General features: G+C 43.1%; 1 protein-coding gene across 1 annotated transcript in view; it reads left to right on the top strand.

The window, feature by feature from the left end:
- map3k19 (mitogen-activated protein kinase kinase kinase 19) overlaps window positions 1–22,477 on the top strand; it is a 30,480-nt gene that overhangs the window by 6,079 nt on the left and 1,924 nt on the right. Inside the window, exons 4-14 of the mRNA XM_034208796.1 lie at window positions 2,979–3,139; window positions 3,384–3,499; window positions 5,138–5,319; window positions 15,924–15,984; window positions 17,194–17,281; window positions 17,955–18,077; window positions 18,678–18,832; window positions 19,239–19,273; window positions 19,367–21,526; window positions 21,612–21,716; window positions 21,902–22,140. Coding sequence (XP_034064687.1) covers window positions 2,979–3,139; window positions 3,384–3,499; window positions 5,138–5,319; window positions 15,924–15,984; window positions 17,194–17,281; window positions 17,955–18,077; window positions 18,678–18,832; window positions 19,239–19,273; window positions 19,367–21,526; window positions 21,612–21,716; window positions 21,902–22,140 — 3,425 coding nt within the window. The remainder of the gene's footprint in view (window positions 1–2,978; window positions 3,140–3,383; window positions 3,500–5,137; window positions 5,320–15,923; window positions 15,985–17,193; window positions 17,282–17,954; window positions 18,078–18,677; window positions 18,833–19,238; window positions 19,274–19,366; window positions 21,527–21,611; window positions 21,717–21,901; window positions 22,141–22,477) is intronic.

Consider the following 22,477-nt stretch of genomic DNA (forward strand, 5'->3'; position numbering starts at 1 on the left):
GGCTGTAAATATAATAAGCCTATGTCTAAAATGGACAACATTGTTAGGAGATTTAAACTATACAGCGATTCTGCACTGCGGTCAACTCAGCCGTCTCTCGCGTTTGTTTTTTCAAGTCAGCAGCTCTTCATTTTCTTTTTACAAATATTTTTTACCACAAGTTCTTAATAAAACTGACACTGTTGGACTCTGTACTAGTTTGACTGCTAACAATACATTGAAGTACTTTTACTGTGTATTTTTTGAGAAATACTCCAAAATGGTGGAATGAGCTCCCCAATAGCCGCGTTCACACCGCAGTACTTTTACCACTTTAGTTCCGATATAGTTCCGAAATGTCGCGTTCACACCAAAAAGAGCCGGAACTAAAATGAGTTCATCAAAACCTTTTTTACCCCCTTTTCCGTCCCTGCTAGAGAGCAGGTACTTTCGTGGGAGAAAAAGGTTCCTATGTCTGATTGGCTGGGCGGAATGCAAACCACGCCCCGTAAAACTCCCAAAAAGTTTTGTGAAGCTGGCATTTTATTATCCTCGCATTAGCATTATTAGCATTAGCCCAGCGCACAAACGCAGAGGGACTAACTTATGGCAACACAAAAGAAAACATGGGAGCGGTGGAGATGAGGAGGTGTCGGCCTTCTGGCGATTTACTCGGAAGGCTTCAGTAGAAGCTGCTGGGAGTCCCATTCTTCTGAGTGAAGCCAGTCCCCAACTCGGGGACTTCCGGCCGGGGACTTCGGGTGGCAGTATACGCCATAGATAATATATAAACACTAGATGACTCACCCGCGCTGCTGGCAAATGGAGACCGACGTTGCCACATGGCGGCCATCTTGCCACAGGCAGCTCGCTCATTCATAACATTATGTCTATGGTGCACTATTGAAATAACCGTAGATTGCTCAATTTTCAACCCATTTTCAAACGGTTTGGTTTGTTATAAACATCAAAGATGTAGTTATGATACTGCATACTTATAAACTTTTTTTTCAACATGTCTTGTTGTCTCCTGTATCATAGCCATGATAACGTTTATAATAAACCAAACCGTTTGTAAATCAGTCAAGATTTCAGCGAGTTAAGAGCATTTTTGTGCAGATCACTCACCTTACAACAGCTGTAGCAGTAGTTGTTGACTGTGGCAAGATGGCCGCCGTGGAGCTACGCTGGCGACTCCCCCTTGAGCCATCTAGTGTTTATATATCTATGGTATACGCCGTGAAGTTGTTTGCAGCCTGCCAGTAAACCCAAAGCAGTAGAAGAAGAAGTGACGTCAGCGGCTTCATTTGACTAATCCTCCCCCAGGGACTTATTCCGGTGTGAACGCGATCTGTACTAGTTCATGAGAACTAAAGAGTTCTCATGAACTAAGTTCTGATGAACCTTTGTGGGAAAAGTACTGCGGTGTGAATGCGCCTATTGAAATCAGGACAGCAGAAAGCCTACACATCTTCCGGCGCAGACTGAAAACTCATCTCTTTCGACTCCACTTCGAGCAATAGAATTACTAACAAATAATTGCTAACAAAGCACTTATATACTAATAAAGGACTGGCTTATCTAAAGCTAGTTGAGTAGCACTTGAAATGGTTTGGCTCTATGAAACCTGATGTACTTATATGATTATTTTTTCTTCAAGTTTGTATCTTCTTGGTCGAATGCACTTATTGTAAGTCGCTTTAGATAAAAGCGTCAGCTAAATGCAATGTAATGGAGGTTGGGGTCCAAAAAAGATTACCTCTGTCTTGCTCTCGTTGAGATTAAGGACATTTTTGCTCAGCCATGATTTTATCTCTATCAAGCAGTCCATCAACTGCTGTAGTGAGTGTTTGACATTTGCTTTGAGAGGCAGATAGATCTGTACATTGTTGGAATATTGTGTTTAGTGAGAATTGAACCTAGGGGCAGTATGTACAGGTAAGAGGGGCTTTAGCAGAGGAGAAAGCACCTAGCTGCACTGAGAAGCTACGGTCTGTCAGGTAGGACCTGAACCATGCAAGGGCAGAGCCTGTGATGCCTGCGGACTATTCAAGCCGCGACAACAGGATGCTATGGTCCACAGTGTCGAAGGCAGCTGTCAGGTCTAACAGCACCAGGACAGCTGGGCTACCTGAGTCGGCGGCTAGGGTCAGATGATTAAGGTTTGAAGCCAGACTGAAACTTTTCATGAATGCCATGCGTGGTTAAGAACGACTGCAGCTGGGCGTAGACTACTCGCTCCAGGGCTTTAGATAAAAAAGGTCGCTGGGAGATGGGCCTAAAATGTGCGAGAATGGAGGCATCGAGATTTTTCTTTTTAAGTAGTGGCTGCACCACGGCATGTTTAAAGGCAGCAGGGACGCATCCTAAGCTAAGAGAGGTGTTTATTAGTAATAAAATGATTGCTCCAACTGATTCGAAAACATCTCTGAGAAGGCGAGAGGGAATGCTGTCTGAGGTGCAGTATGTCGGTCGCAGGTGCTTGACACCATCCGCGAGAGAAGTGAGGGATACAGGCTCAAAGTGGTTGAGGACAGCAGGGCACAGAGAAGGAGCAGGCCTGGGGTAGCACTAGTGTGGGCTAGCCTAAGAGCAGAAAAATGTAAGAAACTTATCAGAGAGTAGTCAATGGCACAATTGAGGAAACATCACAGGGATTAATGATCGAGTTCAGAACATTAAAAATAACTTGAGGTTTATGGCTGTTTTTGGAGATTAACAGAGAAATGTGCTCTGTTTTGGCTGCTTTGACTACCGTCTGGTAGTCAGAAAGGCAAGCACGAAGGATTTATAGGGAGACATGCAGTTTATCCTTCTTCCATTTTCTCTCAGCACGCCTGCAAGCGCGTCTGAGAGCACGAGTACAGTCATTGAGCCACGGCTCTGAGAGAACTTTGGTGCGTCTAAGCGTAAAAGGAGTAACACTCACTTCAGCACTTGCCAAATGAGGTGCTGATGTCCATTTAATATTAATGTTTGTGTGTGTCTTCATGTCCTAGGCTCAGACAGACAGGGTGGATGTGAATGTTCCGAACAGTGACGGTGTGACGGCGGTGATGCTCGCTGTCAGGAACATTGACCTGTTTGAAGACCTTGCTACACGGTTGACATGGGAACACCGACCTGTGGAAGTGGTCAAGGAACTGCTGGGACTCTCGCCGTAAGGAAACACACATTCATGCATGCATTCAAAAGGCTAGATACTCACTACACACACATTTTCTGAAGAGTCAGCTGCCAGATCTCTATTTATTTTGTCTTTGTCCAAAGACGTTTTATCTTGAATGTAGTTAATAGAGCTTGAGATTGCTAACGTTGGTGTACCAAATGTAAATGTATATGTACAATTCTGTAGTTCTGTATCAACTCAACGTGTTCCATCTGCCTTTAAACTTGTTAATCAGTGATCTGCGAGTACGAGACCACAGCGGCTGTTCTGCTATCCACTATGCTGTTAACATCAGCAGCCCTCTGAAGGAGGAGATCATTCATATGATGGTAGAGGCATTAAGTCACGCAGGTAAACACTCGCAAAAATATTAAAGTGGTTGCATAACATTCTAAATCATTGTCAATACTGCAGCTTGGTCAGGGGCCCTATGCTTCAAACTATGATGCTCAAAGTACAGTACCCCACTTAAGTTAGTTTTTGGACTTTTCAAGAATGGCCTGTTCATTTTGGCTAGTTATATGCAGTCTTTTAAAAAAAGAAACTTCTGAGTTCACAGGAAATGTACATTCATTAGATACAAACAATCTTACAACATTGCCCTACAACGTTTTTTAGATTTATGCAACAAAACTATATGGATAAGTTTCGCTAAAGCTGTTGTTAGCTACACACCTTGTGCTAATGCTAGGAAGGGTTATGTACCTTAGAATCGTTTTTGTTAGCCTATGTGTTTAAAACACTCTTCTTAAAATGTTTTATTATTTGTCCTTAAAAAAAAACATTTTCAAAAATCAGTCCCCTCAGCCCTACAGAGCATTTCAGGAGCTTTTATTTGAACTAATTTATTTGGTTTTCACGGAAACAGAAATGTAACTGGTTTGTTTCTCTACCATGGTTATCATCAGTTTATTATCAAGTTTACCGAATTAACTCCATTATGATGATACAATGTCAGTGTTCTGTTAACAGATATTATTGCCCTAACAATCTATAAATGCTGCTTTATTGTGGGAAAATTCCAATCTTAATTCCAACTGTACATGTAATCTGCTTTGGAAAAGTCCGGTTTACCGATTTATTTGTTCATTCTCATGTTTCTTTCAAAAATAATTGTAATCAGATTAGAATTATGCAGTTAACAAAAGTTGTTGTAAGATCAAAGAGAACATGCACGCTGTTTCCCACGACTACCGGGCTCTTTTTTCCACTTTAATGACATGAAAATGTGACCTGTATTAAAACTGAGAAAGAGACCACAATACTTTTGTACATCATTTAGAGTTAGCCATTAGCAGCCTTAAGTAATCATAATGATATTGTCTCTCTCTTGTTATCACATTAAATGAACAAATGTTGTTCACACTGTCTCCGCTCCTCATGTTATCGGCCTTACTTTGGTTACTGATTCACTGATCAGTTACTTATTAAACTGGGAGTTTAATGCAGAACATACATAAAGCATATCGGCACACACTTCTAAAAATATCTTCCTATTCATGACTATGTTATTTTCCTCTTTCACACACATACACACAAATGGCATACCAAGTTCATTCATGACCCTGTTTTCCAGAGTAAAACCTCAGCAGTAGCACTCAAAGCCTGCACTTATGTGGGAGGGTATAAGAAAGGCTTGTTTGTGTTATGTGTGTGTGAGCACGCTGCTGAGAGCCTTCACAAGAGTGTGTGAGTCAGAGTTTATGCCGAGGATGGCGATACAGCAACAAGCAGTGACACAGAGAGGATGGAGAAAGAGAGATGTGAAACAAACAGAGAGGTCAAATGTTCTGTTTTTATGGAATTTCACAACCCTAACTTTTCCTCACCTTGATTAAATAGTACAGAGTCCAGGTATGTAGACCCAAATCTGGAATGGCAGCTTTTCAAGTGTTGACCGGTTCCTGTTGTAACAAGGAGCAACATTTTTACTTCGCAATGTGTTATTACAAGCTATAAAGTATTAAAATAATTTCTGATTTTGCACAGATGGTGCCTCCATGTCACCTCTAGCCCTTGACAAGTACTCAAGCCAGGATTCTGACTCAGAGTTTGGAGATTCAGACGTAGAGTTGGACCTTGAGAGCCTTTATCACAACCGGTCAGTTGCTGCCTCCCCCACGCAGACACCAACCCATCAGGACGGCTTTCTACTATACAGCCACACAGGGGTAAGTGATAAATAACGAGTTAGAAAATACTTTAAAATTGTACGTGGCCCAAAAGTAATGGGAATATTTGTATTGGATTTTGGAATATATCAGAAAATAAGCTCTGTGGCAAACATGTTTATGATACTCTCATGTTTAGTTCAGCAATATTTTCTCTACATATAACCATTACTTGATAATTCATGATTTTTTAAGCGTGATTGCAATTACCAGAAGTTTTAGGCTAGCGTTAGGCACAGCACCACCACTAAGTTAAAGGTGGCTAATGTTTGCCATAAAGATGTTTAGCAGTTGTTGGCCGTGTCTCAATCAGGGGCTGCACCCTTTGGAGGCTGCATTTGTAGACCGCATACGTCACTTCCGCCGAAAGAAGGCTGTCCCAATTTAAAAAAAGATGAGTCTCCTCCGAATGCGGCCCACGAATGCAGCCTTCTTTTCCCGGATTTGAAGGATACATCTGATGTATCCTTCGCGGTCTACCATATCCCAGGGTGCAATGCGCGCAGGGAAGAGTGAGTTTTGAAAGGGGTAAGTGATAAATAACGAATTAGAAAATACTTTAAAATGGCGGTCCGGTCTCCCCAGCGTGGACTGGATTTAAAAGCATCAGCAAGCGGAGGAATCACTAATAAATGTGAGTATTGGGTTTTAACTTACTTTAAATGAACTAACATCACACACGTCAAACCCAAGGGGCATTAAAACGTACATTTTCGATAAATAATACGGATAAATATGTGACGCTAACTAGCTAGCTGGACGTACTGCACTGTTGTTTACACTTATTTTTAATTCAATTCAGAAGTTTACTAAAGTCATACAGAGATCTTGGCTCTGTTATAGATAAGTTATACTTTATATTACATAAATAGACCAAAGTGAAACATTTAGACCGGTATAGCCTATAGTACGGTGGGATTTATAAAATGCTACCCTGACGTGTAGCTGCTGTTTGCTTTATTTATTTCTCTGACATGTTGCAATATTTTACTGTTTATTAAACTTGGGGACAACATTACAACCTTTTTATTCAGCTCATGCTGCTTTGAGGTAGGGCTAAAAAAGTGATTTGATCATCTTTTATTTAGGTTAAAGTTTATTTAATTTATCCTAATCCCATAATAATAATTCAATCAAAAATAGACAGCATCCTTTTGCTTGATTTTTAATGTTGGAGTGCTGTCAAAGGGATGCAAGTGTGACTGCCACTTCATCTCTTTAGTTTTTTAAAAACCAAAACAGTACATCATTTTAAATGATCCTTTAAGGATTGTTTGTCTGAAATGCTAAGAGTTACATTTTGCAATAATACTTTTGCAACCCTGTGTTGAATATGATTAATTCACTTTTTTCTTTTTCTCTTGTTTTTCTCTGTAATTAGCACAATTCTGGAGAAATGGATCTGCTGTGTCCGGCAGTAGGGGCTTGGACTGTGAGCCGTAGGGTCGCCGGTTCAAGTCCCCGAACAGACCTAAATATGGAGTGTGGACCTTGGAGAGGTCTCAGTTCACCTCCTGCCCTGCCGTGGTGCCCTGGAGCAAGGCACCGGACAACCCCCTACTCCCCCCACTCCCATTGCGCCCCGGGCGCTGTACAATAGATGCCCACTGCTCCTAGTACTAGACTCCTGGTACTAGGATGGGTTAAAAGCAGAGAACACATTTCACTGTGTGTGCTGTGTGCTCTGCATGTGTGACCATTAAATAGGGGTTTCATCCCTCTGATTCTATCTATCTATCTATCTATCTATCTATCTGGAGAAGGACCCCTAATCTGAAAAGTGCACAGTGGATCATCAGGACAGAGCTGCCATCCACCTGGACACCCCGAGGTGCTGTAGAAAGCAAAACGGCGATCGGGAACATCCTCTTAAGTTAACTGTCTTAAGTTCAGTTTAATTTTATTAATACAAAAAATAGGTCATAGAAAATGTTTAATTGTGTATTTCAGCAGAGCGGGGGTGACGGTGCTGCTGGACCCGGAGGTGCTGACCTGGTGTCAGTGGGACATCATCTGGGCTGGTTTAGGGGAAGAAGGAGAATATAAACTGTTATAATCACAGCTATTAAGATTAGAACACTAATAGTGTTAAGAATCAATCTATACAACATGCTTTTGTTCATTTAAAAAAACATATTGTTTTAATAGTACAGAAAAATTAAGACTTATTTTAAATATGAAATAATATGATTAAATTACATCAGCTATATTACATTATTACATTACATTGCATTTAGCTGACGCTTTTGTCCAAAGCGACTTACAATAAGTACATTCGACCAGGAAGACACAACCTTGAAGAAAACAGAATCATATAAGTACATCAGGTTTCATAGAGCCAAACATTTCAAGTGCTACTCAACTGGCTTTAGGTAAGCCAGTCCTTTATTAGTATAAAAGTGCTTCGTTAATAGTTCTAACGCTCGAAGTGGAGTCGAAAGAGATGAGTTTTCAGTTTGCGCCGGAAGGTGTGTAAGCTTTCTGCTGTCCTGATGTCAATGGGGAGCTCATTCCACCATCTTGGAGCCAGGACAGCAAACCCACGTGTTTTTGCCGATGGGAACTTGGGTCCCCCTCGCAGCGAGGGCGCAGCGAGTCGTTTGGCTGATGCAGAGCGTAGTGCACGCGCTGGGGTGTACGGTTTAACCATGTCCTGGATGTAGGAAGGGCCAGATCCATTCGCAGCATGGTAAGCAAGTACCAGTGTCTTGAAGTGGATTCTAGCAGTTACCGGAAGCCAGTGAAGGGAGCGGAGGAGCGGAGTGGTGTGGGAAAATTTAGGAAGGTTGAAGACCAGACGAGCCGCTGCATTCTGGATGAGCTGCAGAGGTCGGATGGCACATGCAGGTAGACCAGCCAGGAGGGAGTTGCAGTAGTCTAGGTGTGAGATGACGAGAGCCTGGACCAGAACCTGAGTCGCTTTCTGTGTCAGCTGGGGACGTATCTTCCTGATGTTGTAAAGCGTGTATCTGCAGCAGCGGGTTGTAGCAGCGATGTTTGCAGTGAAGGACAGGTTGTTATCTAGGGTCACACCCAGATTCCTTGCAGTCTGAGTCGGGGAAACAACTGAGGTGCCGATGTTGATTGTTAGGTCAAGAGTGGGACAATCTTTTCCCGGGAGGTAGAGCAGCTCAGTCTTGTCAAGGTTGAGCTTGAGGTGGTGAGCAGACATCCACTGAGAGATGTCAGCTAGACAAGCAGAGATGCGTGCAACGACCTGGGTCTCTGAGCGGGGAAAGGACAGAATTAATTGGGTGTCGTCAGCGTAGCAGTGGTAAGAAAAACCATGCGGGCTAATGACTGATCCGAGCGAGTTTGTGTACAGGGAGAAGAGGAGGGGACCAAGAGCCCTGAGGGACCCCTGTAGTTAATTGACAAGGGTCGGACTCAGACCCTCTCCAAGTCACCCTGTAGGTACGGTCTTTCAGGTATGAGGTGAGGAGGGAAAGAGCAGAGCCTGAAACTCCAGTTTTTGGAGAGTGCGAAGGAGGATCTGATTATTCACCGTGTTGAATGCAGCAGACAGGTCTAACAGGATGATGACAGAGGAGAGGGATGCAGTTTTGGCAGTGTGCAGTTCCTCCGTGACAGCAATGAGAGCAGTTTCTGTGGAGTGACCTGCCTTGAAACCAGACTGGTGCGGATCCAGAAGGTTGTTCTGATTGAGATAACAGGAGAGTTGTTTAAAGACAGCACGTTCAAGTGATTTAGACAGGAACGGGAGGAGAGAGACAGGCCTGTAGTTTATAACATCAGACGGGTTGAGAGTGGGTTTCTTTAGGAGAGGGTTTACTCTTGCCTCCTTGAGACTGTTTGGAAAGTGACCAGAAGTTAGAGAAGTGTTGATGAAATGGGTGAGAAACGGTTAGAATATCAGGAGCGATAGTCTGAAGGAGGTTTGAAGGGATAGGGTCCAGAGGACAGGTGGTAGGGCGGGCAGAGGTAATGAGGGTAAGAACCTCACTTGGAGAGAGAGGGGAAAAGGAGGTTAGTGTGTTGGTGGAAGGAAGGTCTGGTGACCCAGCGGTGAGTAAAGGTGAGTCAGAAAAAGAAGAGCGAATATCATCAACCTTTTTTTCAAAGTGGGTAACAAAGTCGCTTGACAGAAGTGAGGAGGGGGGAGGGGCTTTTGGAGGGTCCAAGAGGGTGGAGAAGATGGAAAATAGTTTTTTAGGATTGGAATAGGAAGATTGGATCTTATCTTGAAAGAAAGTGCTTTTTTCCTGAGAGATCGAAGCAGAGAAAGAGGAGAGGAGAGCCTGATAGGTTAGGAGGTCGTCACGGTGTTTGGATTTCCACCGTTTCCGCTCTGCTGCCCTAAGGACGGTTCTATTAGCACGCAGTGCATCATTTAGCCAGGGAGCAGGAGGGGACTGACGAGCCTGCCGAGATGTGAGAGGACAGAGAGAGTCCAGAGAGGATGAGAGAGTAGAGAGGAGAGTTTCTGCAGCAGAGTTTGGTGGCAGGAGTTGGAACGAGTCAGAGGAAGGGAGGGCTGAGAGCACCGACGAGGCAAAGGTAGAGGGGGAGAGGGAGCGAAGGTTACGGCGGACAAGTGCAGGATGAGAAGAGATTAGTTTGTTATGTTTGGAAAGGGGTAGAGAGAATGAAATGAAGAAGTGATCGGATGTGTGGAGCGGGTTTACAGAGAGGTTAGAAGTAGTGCAGTTCCTTGAGAATATGAGATCAAGGACATTGCCAGCTTTATGAGTCGGTGGGGACGGAGACAGTAAGAAAGCAAAGGCGGTTAACAGAGATGTTAGTTCGTCTATCTTCCCCGTCTGGAGGTTGAAGTCTCCGAGAAGTACAGCGGGAGGGCCAGTTTCAGGGATGTGTGAGAGGAGATTATCTAATTCCTCCAAGAAGTCCCCCAAGGCGCCTGGTGGACGGTAGAGAACAACAATGGTTAACTGTATAGGATGGGTTACTGTGACGGCATGGAATTCAAAGGTGGAAGGTAGTGAAATTAGGTAGTTTGAAGAGGGAAAAGCTCCATTTGGGAGAGAGCAGGAGACCAGTGCCACCTCCTCTGCCAGTGGGTCTGGGTGTATAGGAGAAGGAATATGCAGTGGAGAGAGCTGCTGGGGTGGATGTGTTGGATGGAGTAATCCAGGTCTCAGTGAGAGCAAGGAAATCCAGAGACTGCAGAGAGGTGTAGCCAGAGATGAAGTCAGCCTTAGGAACAGCTGACTGGCAATTCCACAGGCCACCAGAAACTAGATGTTGGATCTCAGTGGAGCACGTGGGATAGACGAGAGCAGGCCGGTTATATCGATTAGGAGATACACAGGGCCAATGATAATTGCGAGAAGACACATGAACAGGAATGGAGAAAATACACATGATTATAGCATGAGGGGCTAGAAAACTAAAGAAAAGAGAAATAAGACACCAGCTCAATCAGAGTAGGATTTGCCTCCTTCGTGACTCCCGTAGGACTCCAATGTCTTCGGCTGTCTGACGCTGAAGCTGACGCTCCAGGAAAGAGCTACCTAAAATGGACGCCTGATTGCTCAATTCTCACAGCTGTAGGGGCACGCCCCTCTAATTAGTTAACTATCTACAGCTGATGGGCGACAATAGACTGGCCCTGCCTATATTAATGCAGGCTTGAGTGCTGAGACCTGTGAAGCAGGTTTCGCCTGAGCAGATCTGAGATTTAAAATCTCTCAAAAGCGATTTAGCCGTTTAAGCTACAATAACAATTATACAGAGTCGAATAAATGAAACAGAGAAGTCTAATTAAACAAGAATATAACTTACAGTGGTTGCTATATATAATGTACTTGTTAATTTACTAATGTAACATTACTGGGGGCTAAAGGAACAGCTTCATCTTATTTACCTGGCCATGGTCCTCTTTATTTCATCGCCGTAGACTATGGTCTACCACCGTTACAGCGGAACATCAGTGATTATGTGTCACAATGGCGTTAGCAACCAGAAAATGACACCAGTAATGACAAACAGATGAGAATGCTGCGTGGGCTCTGGGTGCCGTGTTGGCGGGACGTTGCGCGGCTCGCTGCTGCGAGGAGCGGACAGTGTGAGTTGGGTTCATTTCCTGGAGACAATCAATTGAACAAGTGTACATAATATGTACACTTGTTCAATTGATTGTCTCCGTTGACCTCTTTGACACATATACGGACGCTTTTCCCCGTTAACCACCTGCTCTTCTCTTCCTGCTAAGCAGCTGTGTTGGAATTGGGCCGGTACTCACCGGTACGCAGTACCGGCACTTCTGGTTCTGACCCATGGAGTACCGGCACTTCTTGCTCAGTACCGGCATGCTGGCGGTACTCCGGTACTCATGCACCGTGCCAGTACTCAACACTCTCCCGCCGTTCTTATTATACATCCATATATATATATACAGCCGCCCGGTACTCAGTAGATGCGTCATGAGGTGCCGAACGGACATTCTCATCGCTCTAACCGCTGGAGTTTCACAGCGGCTGTCAGCTGTTTACTCCTGTCATTCAAACAGAACGTGCTGGAGAGGGGGCGGGGCTTATCTTCTCCATGTAAATACTGTGGTGGAAACGACTATGTCAAAATTAACCTATTTGACCGTGATTTAATAGTAATACACGTTTCAAAATAATAATAATAATAATAATAATAATAATAATAATGCCGAAGTAACAACATACTGAAAACTGTTAGTAAAACCATGTTTTAATGCTTTACAATTTACATACCTAGATGCACGTGTGTTGTGTTTATGCAGTGCAACTCCCACCCAGTGGGTGGCTATGTAGAGTGATAGAACAGAGCAGGCACGCCCCCGAGAGAAGGAAAGCAAGTCACGTCACAAATTAGCATTTCTAAAATGTTAGCGTGGATTAATAAAAGTGCAAAAAGACAGCGGTTGTCGCCGGAAGAAACTTCAAATACAGAGAATGCTGTGCCTGTGTTGGAAATTATGTCTGATGGGGAGCTTTCTTTGGTTGATCCTCCTGCTCCAAGTTCTAGTGCATTAGCATTAGCACTAGCTCCGCCGCCTCCTCCAGAGCCTCTAACGTTAGCTGCTGCTGGCGCAACTGCCACCACCAACACCGGGCAAAGCGATGCACCTGACTGCTGGACAACGGACCAGGTGCAATATTTTTGCAAGACCAATGCATGGCTCCTTCTTAAAGATAAGAAGCTAGGATGTCGGATATGCAGAGATGTCAAATCTTTGGGAATACACACTGGACAAGGACTGAAACTGTCAACTGAATGGGGTGTGCAGTGTCTCATTTCGGTGTTGACAAGGGCAAACAACAAGCTAGCCTGAGAAAAAAAAATCAAAGAACATAAAGAATCACAAGCACATGTAAAAGCTGCTGACATCCTTACATCTGCTTCACGTGAAACTATTCAACATCAAGTGCAGTCTATGCATAAATCTGAATTAGACACCACTATCAGAGTTTTTCGAACGGCATATAAAATTGGCAAACATATCCGGCCATTCACAGACATGCCAATTGATTTGAATGTACAGAAACTGAATGGGCTGAACGTGGGCAGGGTTTTGCACTCCAATAAAACCTGTGGCGAAATCATCGACCACATAGCTCATGAGCTGAAGAAAAAAATGGCAAAAGACATTACAGAAAACCAAAGAAAACTCTGTGTTTTGGTCGATGAATCTACCACTATTAGTGGTAAAACGGTGCTTGTTGTGTGTCTACGCTCAGCATTAGCTGATGCTGAGCCCGAAACGTTTTTTTGGGAGCTGATCGAGTTGGATGGAACAACGGCTGATGACATCACAAAGGCGTTAATGGAGTGTCTTGGAAGAGATTTTAACGAGGACTTTTTAGGTCAGTGTTTCGTTTCTTCTTGCATGTGATGGGGCTTCAGTCATGCTAGGGAAGAGAACAGGCGTTGCTACCCAGTTGTGTAGTAAATTCCCAAGCCTGTTTGTGTGGCACTGCTCCAATCATCGTCTAGAGCTGGCAGTTGGGGATGTGGTCAAGGAGGTCTCAGGGCTCAATCATTTCCAGATCTTTTTTGACAAACTCTATTCCTTGTTCCATGCCTCCCCCAAAAATCAGAGGCAGTTAGCGCAGTGTGCGCAAGCAGTCGGACAGCGTCTCCTGGTGATAGGGCGTGTTTTGTCCATCCGCTGGGTGGCTTCAAGTGAAAGGAGCGTCGGAGCAGTCTGGGAAAACTACCGAGTGCTTCATGATCACTTCACAAATGCTGCAAACGACACGAGCAGGGATTCCAGAGACAGAGCAAAGTACAAGGGCCTGGATGATGTGCTCACATCTGCAACGTTTGTCAGCAATCTGGGACTGATGTACGATGCGCTCACAGAGCTCAGCGACCTCTCTCGGCAACTCCAAAAAAGAGAGATGACACTGCCTACAGCAGATAGGCTCTTAACTCGAGAAATACGAGTTTTTTGAATCCATGGTCACCATGCCTGGCCCACACATGACTACAGTTCATACAGCTCTAGCTGAGAAGTCCTTCAAGGGTGTTGCCCTGCGTGAGAATGGCAGGCTTGTACAGATTCATGCAGGTCAGTTTTTCCGCAGTATGGTAGAGAATCTGAGACACAGAATGACTTCCACAACCTCCTCTCATGTCAGCACAAGAGAAATCCCATTACATGGCCGGGAGGCCCGGGACAATCAGCTAATCCAGGACATGAAAGTTATCCATCCTGGAAGTTGGCCTGAAGAGGAGTTAGACGTACAGTATGGGGACGTAGAGGTGCTACGTTTGTGCGAAGTGCTGAAAGTGGACAGAAGAGAGACTGTTCAGGGCTTTCGCGAATACAAGGAAACCAGGGCATCCCGTACACCTGCTGCCATGGAGCCTCTACTGAAAGCAGTCCGAACCATCGCTGTCTCCACTAGTGAGTGTGAGCGGGCATTTAGCTGCATGCAACGATATCCTTACTGCAAAAAGGAATGCTCTCTCTGTCAGCCGACTGTCCAGCCTGGTTTTCATTAAATGTAATGGACTATCACTAGGACAGTTCAATCCGGAACAGTATGTGAGGTCCTGGCTATCAAAGGGAAGGAGAAGTGCTGATGAAAGAGCCTGTCCAGCTCCAGCCCCTGATGCTGATGTCCCCAAGGCCTTCTGGAGCCTTTTCTAACAATGTGAAGTATATTGCAAAGCAGCTCACCCAGTGAGAAGACTTTTGGCATAATGTGCCGATTTGTACAGATCCTGGAGATAGAAGGACTTCAGACCAACCAGGGAGTTATCTGATCAGCTTGGTGTTCAATGTAACTCTTTACCATGGCTCAGACTTTGTTACTTGCAGTTACAGTTTCTTATTTTAGATTGTGCAAATGTTGCATTTGTTTTTACATGTTCTTTGTTCATGCTCTTTATCATTTTTCTGAGTTGGAAAGTTAGATTGCATCATAGTTTACTTTATACATATTTGTATTCTTCAGTGGTGAAGTATATTGCAAAGCAGCTCAGCCATGTGAGAAGATTTTTGGCACTTTTTCGTTTTTCGTTTTCTGAGTTGGAAAGTTAGATTGCATTCAAAATGTACAGAAATACTTAATTTTGTTAAAGCTTTTTATAAAAAATGCTTCTGACCAGAGCTTTGTTTCCTTGTCATTAATGTTGAACACCACCAGAGGGGCTCTCACCTGAAAGGTCTCTGCTTCATGTGTCTTCAGCAGAAGATCTAGACTTTGATTGCTATATTTTCAGTTAATATTGACCTTACTGAGCTTTAGCCATATCCGCTGCCTATCATAAAAAATGTTAAGTACAGTGAACCTTTCTAAAATATACAGTAGTAAAGAGACAAACCCACCAGCATTATAGTAGCCAAATTCTTGTTTGTGGGCTGTATATATAAAATTGACTTGAAAAAGTTGCTGATTTTAGAGTACTGGCACCTTTTTCATTCCAATTCAAGCACTGGTACATATACAGTGTTAAAGGGACTGTTCGCCTATATCTGCCGTAGAAATGCCTCTATAATTGATGTATTGGATATAATGGAAATAGATAGCACTTGGCTTTTGGTGTTCGACTTCGAATCATGATTAGTTTTGGCATGAACTGTCTCTTTAAAAGTTGTAATGTTGACTACATCATGAGAGCTATATCTAAATCTATAGCTCTTTCTGTACACGTGCAAAAGCTCCAGTTTGAAAGTTGAATGCATGCCTTTTGTGCTTTGTTTTTTTATAATCTCTTGTTGGTTTGCATTCCGGACAAGCTTTCAGTGTTCACTGAATACATGAGCACTAAATAACTACTTTACTCTAGTATAACTAATGTGTGCTTTTCTTCTATATATTAATATATTAGCTTATTGTGTAGTATAACATGCCATCTTTTTACCTGCTCTGCCACTTTTGCTTATATGCCACATGTGCTGTAACAATGTACATTTCCCCACTGTGGGACTAATAAAGGATTTCTGATTCCAATTCATATTTTTGTTTCTTGATTACAGAAAAGATAACACAGATGACTGATTTACCATACATACTACATGACTTCGACCAGCAACGTTTTATTCTAAGACTAGGACATATATATGTAAATGTCCCTGCTATGGGACTAATAAAGGATTTCTGATTCTGATATTATAAATTGCTCACTTTTGTTCCTTCCAGGAAGTACTGGAGTCTCCAGGTTACTCTCCTCTATCTGACCATCATAAAGGTCTCAGCCAAGGTAAGGACTCTTTCAAGGACTCCAAGAGTTTTAGTTGGTTAAAATGTGGACTTTTGATGTGTGACAGTGGTGTGAAACTTCTGCTTTCTTGGGCTTCAGTGAGATTGTTAGAGAAGGACCAATATTGCATTCTATTTCTATAGGGGAAAAACCTAAAGAGAAAACACAAACAGGTGGTTTTGGTTTCTTGCCAACTTACTGCTTTAAACTGCACATTATTTTATGGTTTTCGGCATTTAATAGTGACAAAAGCCCCCCAATAGGCCATCAGATCAGGTGCCTTGTAAAGGAAGGGGAGTGAGGGGGCGTGACTGGGTGGGTGGGGTCTCACACACAATACCACCTCTCAGCTGAGAAATCTGCCTGCCGATCGTACACCTCAAAACAACATGCTGGAGACGCAGAGCGGATAGAGCAGATCACTAAAAGACAGCGTTATTGGGAGGAATGGACATGTTGAGAATACAGAGGGCACAATCAGAATCATTTGGTCGTGGAGAAATAAAGGAATAACTAGTGAGGAATTATCAGATTTTCTAAGAGTGATCTGGAAATGGGAACAGAGTGGACAAACAGGATAACAAACAGGTAACGTTGTTTTCTCTGATTAGTTTTAATGTGTTGTAACATACAGAACTGGGGAACTGTTTAAAATAACCCATATAGTTAATGACATTTCTACAAGACATCTCTGTAAAACAAGCGATAACAGTATTTTTCTAAGAATGTTGTATCAGAGATTAATTGTCACAACAATTGTGTCTTTTTTTATTTTTACAATTTTAATACATATAAGCCTTTTATATTTGATAAATGTAATCTTTGCTATTGTTTTTTTGTTATGTCTTACACCCCTTTAAATGCCCCATGAATGGAACTAGTTTTTTTAATTAGAATCCTTTTCAGGCCAGAAATATGAAATGTCAGTATGTAACTGAGTTTTAAATCTATGCGTGACCAGAGAGTATACAATGGATTTAGGATTGGGTGTAACAGTTGTGTGTGTGTGTGTGTGTTAAGATGTGTTGTGTGTTGTGTGTGTGTGTGTGTGTGTGTGTGTGTGTGTGTGGTGGTGTGTGTGTGTGTGTGTGTGTGTGTGTGTGTGTGTGTGTGTGTGTGTGTGTGTGTGTGTGTGTGTGTGTGTGTGTGTGTGGTGTGTGTGTGTGTGTGTGTGTGTGTGTGTGTGTGTGGTGTGTGTGTGTTGAGCAGATAAGGGAATCCCCCTCTGTTTCCAAAACGCCATGGAAACGCTGAGCGACATCAGGCAAGCCTACCAGGATGCAGGGAGAAGAAGCAGGTGGGCACGGTGAAATCACACACACACACACACACACCTCCCAATGAGTGTGTATTTTCTGTAAAGATGTGCTAATTAAAGGTCTGATAGTGTTGACAGTGCAGACACAAGTGAACACACCAACATCTGTTTATACGTGAGCCACAAACATTTGTGTACCCACAAACATCTTATGCGCATACGGTTAACTCCCCCAACACACAGTCTCTTGTATAAACAGCACCCTCACCCTGGGCTAGTCAGCAACAGCCTCTTACTCAACACCAACCGAGGAAAACTTTCCTCTCCAGTTACACCCCTGTCCTGTATGCAGGCACCTGTCCCTGTGTCCAGAGGACAACCTGTTCTACCCAAACAGCTTAGCAATACAGGGACAGGGGGAGAGAGGGTTCTGGTGAATCAGCTCATTGTCTGTTACTCACCACTATATCAAGTCCAAGCTCTCTGAGGAGAATAGGCCTACAGGTCTTTGAGCAGGTCTCTAATTTCACAGCATCAGCTTCCAGATGGGAGGAAAATGAGGCTATTGGTATTATGTTCAGTTCAGCACAAGGCAATACAACTCATCATCAGAGCCAAAATAACTCCCCTCATTGGCCTGTACATACACTCTTTCTGTCAAAGGCTTGATAACAGAAAACCTTACTGTGTTGTTTCCTTTTCCGCTCACCAGAGGAGGTATGTCTTTGCCTCACCTTGGGGACAACGGCAGACGCTGGAGCCATCTGGTTCCTTCTCCCTCACCTGGTTTGCTGAGTACCAGGACCTCCTGTCTGCCAGTACCTCCTAAACATAGGTACATACAGTAGCTGGACTCATTATTAAGCAAATAATCAATTGTAGATAGCCAGTTTGTTTAAATAACAAATAAACAAAGTAAGAAATACGGTCATAATAAATCTCTGAACGGAAAAGACCGAAATATTTAACACATTTCGAGAAATCGTAAAAGACAATGCATATAAATGCTTCTTTGCATCCACTACATTTATGAAATTATAAGAAGTTGGTTCATCAAGATAAACAGATGACAGTCCTCTAGTTAATGTAGTATAGAATTGCCAGAGAAGAAGACAAGATAGCGTCATTAAAATAGCTTCAGTCGTACCTCAAAGGGTTAAAAACAATACAAAGAGTTGATGGAAATGCTTGTCATTCCTGTTTGCTTATAAGTAAAGTTACATCAGATCTTTATGGACTGATTAGGAGACAGTTTGAATCCGCCAATAGTATTTGTATATTGTTTTTTATTTGTAAATAAAAACAAAAAAAACACAGGTGGATGGAAATGCACCTTCAGTCTAAGTTGCTGTTTCTTTTTTTTCTTTTTTGTGTGTATATAAGTGGCACTTAAATAAAATCTACAAAAAGTTTGATTTGGACTTTTCACTCACAGAAAGAGAACAACAAGTGTGGTGGCTGCACCCCCATCGTCCCCCAGCTTGCTGTCTGTGACAGAGCCCAGCCCGCTCAGCCAATCAGCACCCAGTATCCTGGAACCACTGCTCTGTTCCAACAGTATGATGCAGGCCAGAGCACACATCCAGAGCCGTATGTGAATGTAGTTATTTAAGCTTTGACTGATTTAATCTTTTAAGAATTACAAAGCAATACTAGTTTAAAATTAGATGTTAATTCATTTGGATTATTCCTATGTTAAAATATATCCAAAAGGAAACATTGTTATATGTTGTAAATGTTATAATTAAACTTGGTGGTAGGTTTAGGATATTGTTTTTGGTTTAACTTTTGGATTAAAGGTAAATGTTGATGTTATACAATCACTGGCTATAGAATGATGACACCATCTGCATTTAGATTAGCCCCCTATAAACCTCAGTTTCAATCCAATTCTAATTGGTCTCATGGGAAAATGATGGCTCAATTTACGCCAGAAAGGAAGTTAGCAACCCTTATACTACTCCATTCTAAATATATGTTTTCTTCCTGTCTGCAGGACTGGGTTCTCAAGAAACTGAAAATGAACAAAAGGTGAGTAACAACCAAAAGCCTCCTTATATCTTGTCATACTTACATTCAATTGGTCGTCTCACAAGTCCTTACTGTCAATGTCCCTTCTTGCAGGGTCCCTTACTGTCTCTGCATCCCAGAACCCCCAAGCTGTTGGCCCCACTGGACAGCAGGCCCCGGGATATTGCTGCCCTGCCAGCACTTAAACTCCACGTTCCCCTGAAGCCCATAAGCCAGAGCCCCCTTTGCTCCAGGACCCGGCTGAGGAGAGAACGGTTGTTCTGGGGAAGCCCACTGACTACTAAGGGAGGAAGTGAGGAAAGCGGGTCCGGCAGCAGCCAGAGTTCCATCGACCTGGAGGACGAGGAAGATACAAAGGATATACTAAAGCGAGTTTCGGGAGAAAAACCTCTGAAGTTTGTTGGAGAAAGATTGTTGCGGCAATCCAACAGCATGAGCGCCACCGAGGCTGATTTGGTTTGGGATAAAGGGCAGTATTTTAAAGTTCAGTCAAGAATCAGTCATATTCCACTGATCCACAGATCAGTACATGACCTGGACGGAGACCCTATCAGTGATCTTGACAATGCTGAACCAGCTATAAACCCTCACTCTGAAGGCAAAGCCACCAGAAGGATTTTTACAAAGGAGACTGATGAGAGTCAGTCCTTTATGAACTATGCACAAAAAGGAGACATTGTGGACATTGAAATACCTATCAAATCAAAGTCTAAGGAGGAACATGACTATGTGGGTTGCACCCCAGAGCCTGGTGAGCTGAGATTATTTGTTATCAAGGATGACAATAGGGATGTTATTGCATACCGTGAAGGAACTTCCAAAAATGACCCACAACAAGTTAAACGGACAGAACGGAGAATGAAGGATTCCTGTGATGAAATAAACGGCGTAGGTAGCCCAATCATTTGTAGCAAGGATTTGACGTTAACTGCTAGCACTACCGAGGAGAAAATACAATTATTTACTTCAGCTGTAAAACTTCCTCAGTCAGACATGGATCCCAAGAAAGATGAGAAGATGTTTAAAGCCTTAAAGCCTGTCCGAAACAAGGACAGAAGAAGTAGCACAAACAGTGAAATGAGAGAAAACATTCAAACGAACCAGCAGTCCTTCAACATGGTAGCGCGCAAAGAGCGAAGCATCCTCAATCGGAATAAGTCCACAAGTAATCTGAAGAACTCCTCACTTTCCGCACAAGGTAAAGATAAAACAAGGAAAAGCCCAGAGCTAATTATTGGCGGAGAGACTGTCATAAAAGGGAAGTCAAAGCTTAAAGTTGCATGTTCTAACAATGGCACCATATCAACTAGGAAGAAGCTTAATGATCAGAGCAAAAGACCAAATCCTGAGAAGATGAACAGCAACAGAATTCCACCAGTTAGGGAGGTGAAGACCATCTGGCAGTTAAAGAGACCCAGTCTAGCAGGCAAACCAAGGTCTAAATCTGCCGTGGACTTCATCACCTACAAAGACATGTTTAAGCAGATCCATAGTGGGGATGAAGGACCAGCCATCTACGAGATGTTTGCTGGTCCCGTCTATGATAACCTTCGAGTTTCTAGCTCCTGTGAGAAAGTCAAGGACAGACAAGTGCAGTCTGCTCCATCCAAGAGGACGCCACAGTGGCATAAAGTCAAACACAGAACATCGAAACAGGCACAGAGGAGAAGTCCGGGGGAGAGCATGGTTATTTCAGCTAAAGGCAAACCAAAACATGCATCCTCTAGGGTGAAACATCTCCACACACCTGTGCCAAGAAAAGTTATTCCGAAAAATAAGAATATGCCTGTATCAGAAGGACTCAAAGAAGCTGAACTATCTAAGGATGATGACATTTTCCGTGGTAGTGCTCAAGAAACCATTTTGTCTACGATCGAGGAAGCTCTTTCTAGACATGGGTCTGAAATAGTCAAATCTGATGAGAACACATTGACCAAGCCAAGAGCTTTATCTCATTATACTCACCCCCACATGAACATGCAAGAAATAGAAAACCCAAACCGACCAGTTTCTGAGCCTGTGTTATCTCAAAGCCCCCAACAGGCAAAGATCCAAACCTGGGCTTCTTCCAGCAGTGGTGACCACACCATTGTGTCACCAGTTTATAAGAAGTTTCTGGATGAGGTGGGGGACGGGCCACTTACAGATGACCTGCTGCAATGTCTGGCTGAGGAGCTGATCTCATTGGACGAGAGAGATGAATACACAGAACCTGAGAGCCTGGAATCGGATGGAGAAATCAATTCTGTATCAGTAAGAAAAACATAAAAGATAGATTATCAAGTTCATGAGTAACCTTCTCATAAATTAAATATTCATTATCTGTTTTTAATTGCAGGTAAATACCCCAGACAGTGGTGCTCTGCTTGGCTCTGTGTTGGTTGTAGATGACGCGATCACATGGACAAAAGGGGAAGTACTCGGCAGGGGAGCCTATGGGACAGTAAGTATGGACTAACACAGTTAGGCTATACAATAATGACACAGTACAACACCACCCTAAGATATTAACTATTCACACAACCATGCAATCTATATCAATAGTTGAAAAATACTCAAAGCAGTATAGGTCCCACTGCAGACATTGATGCTCCAGTAACCCTGCCGACCACTGCTTCTTCTTCCCAGGTGTACTGCGGCCTGACCAGCCAGGGCCAGTTGATAGCTGTGAAGCAGGTGAGCCTTGATTCCTCTGACCCAGATGCTGCCAAGACAGAGTACATTCGTCTGCAGGGGGAGGTGGAGCTGCTTAAAACTCTAAGACACACCAACATTGTGGGTTTCCTGGGTACCTCACTCCAACAGCATGTGGTTTCCATATTTATGGAATACATCCCAGGAGGATCCATCGCCAGCATCCTTCACAGGTTAGTTATTCACAAGTCACAACCACCTACAATTTACCCAGGAATGTGTTGCAAGAATAATTTGGGAATATTTCCCCCAAAAATGTACATTAAATTACTAACCCTGTATATCCATTGATATTTGAGGAAAGCTTTTGTGTTACTCCCATGCCACCATGGTTTACTAAGAATCTTGGTGTACAACAAATTGGTGTATTTAAGAAATAGCGGCAAAACAGTAAAGGTTCAGTAAAATGTCATATTTGGAACGAAGTGAGCACAACTGTATAAATGAGACTATACTGAACGGGTTGTGTGACTGGACGGAAGTTTAGTTATGTTTAAGTTTTAGTTTAAG

The sequence above is a fragment of the Gymnodraco acuticeps genome, unplaced genomic scaffold (assembly GCF_902827175.1).
Source record: "Gymnodraco acuticeps unplaced genomic scaffold, fGymAcu1.1, whole genome shotgun sequence".
Taxonomy (NCBI): Eukaryota; Metazoa; Chordata; class Actinopteri; order Perciformes; family Bathydraconidae; genus Gymnodraco; species Gymnodraco acuticeps.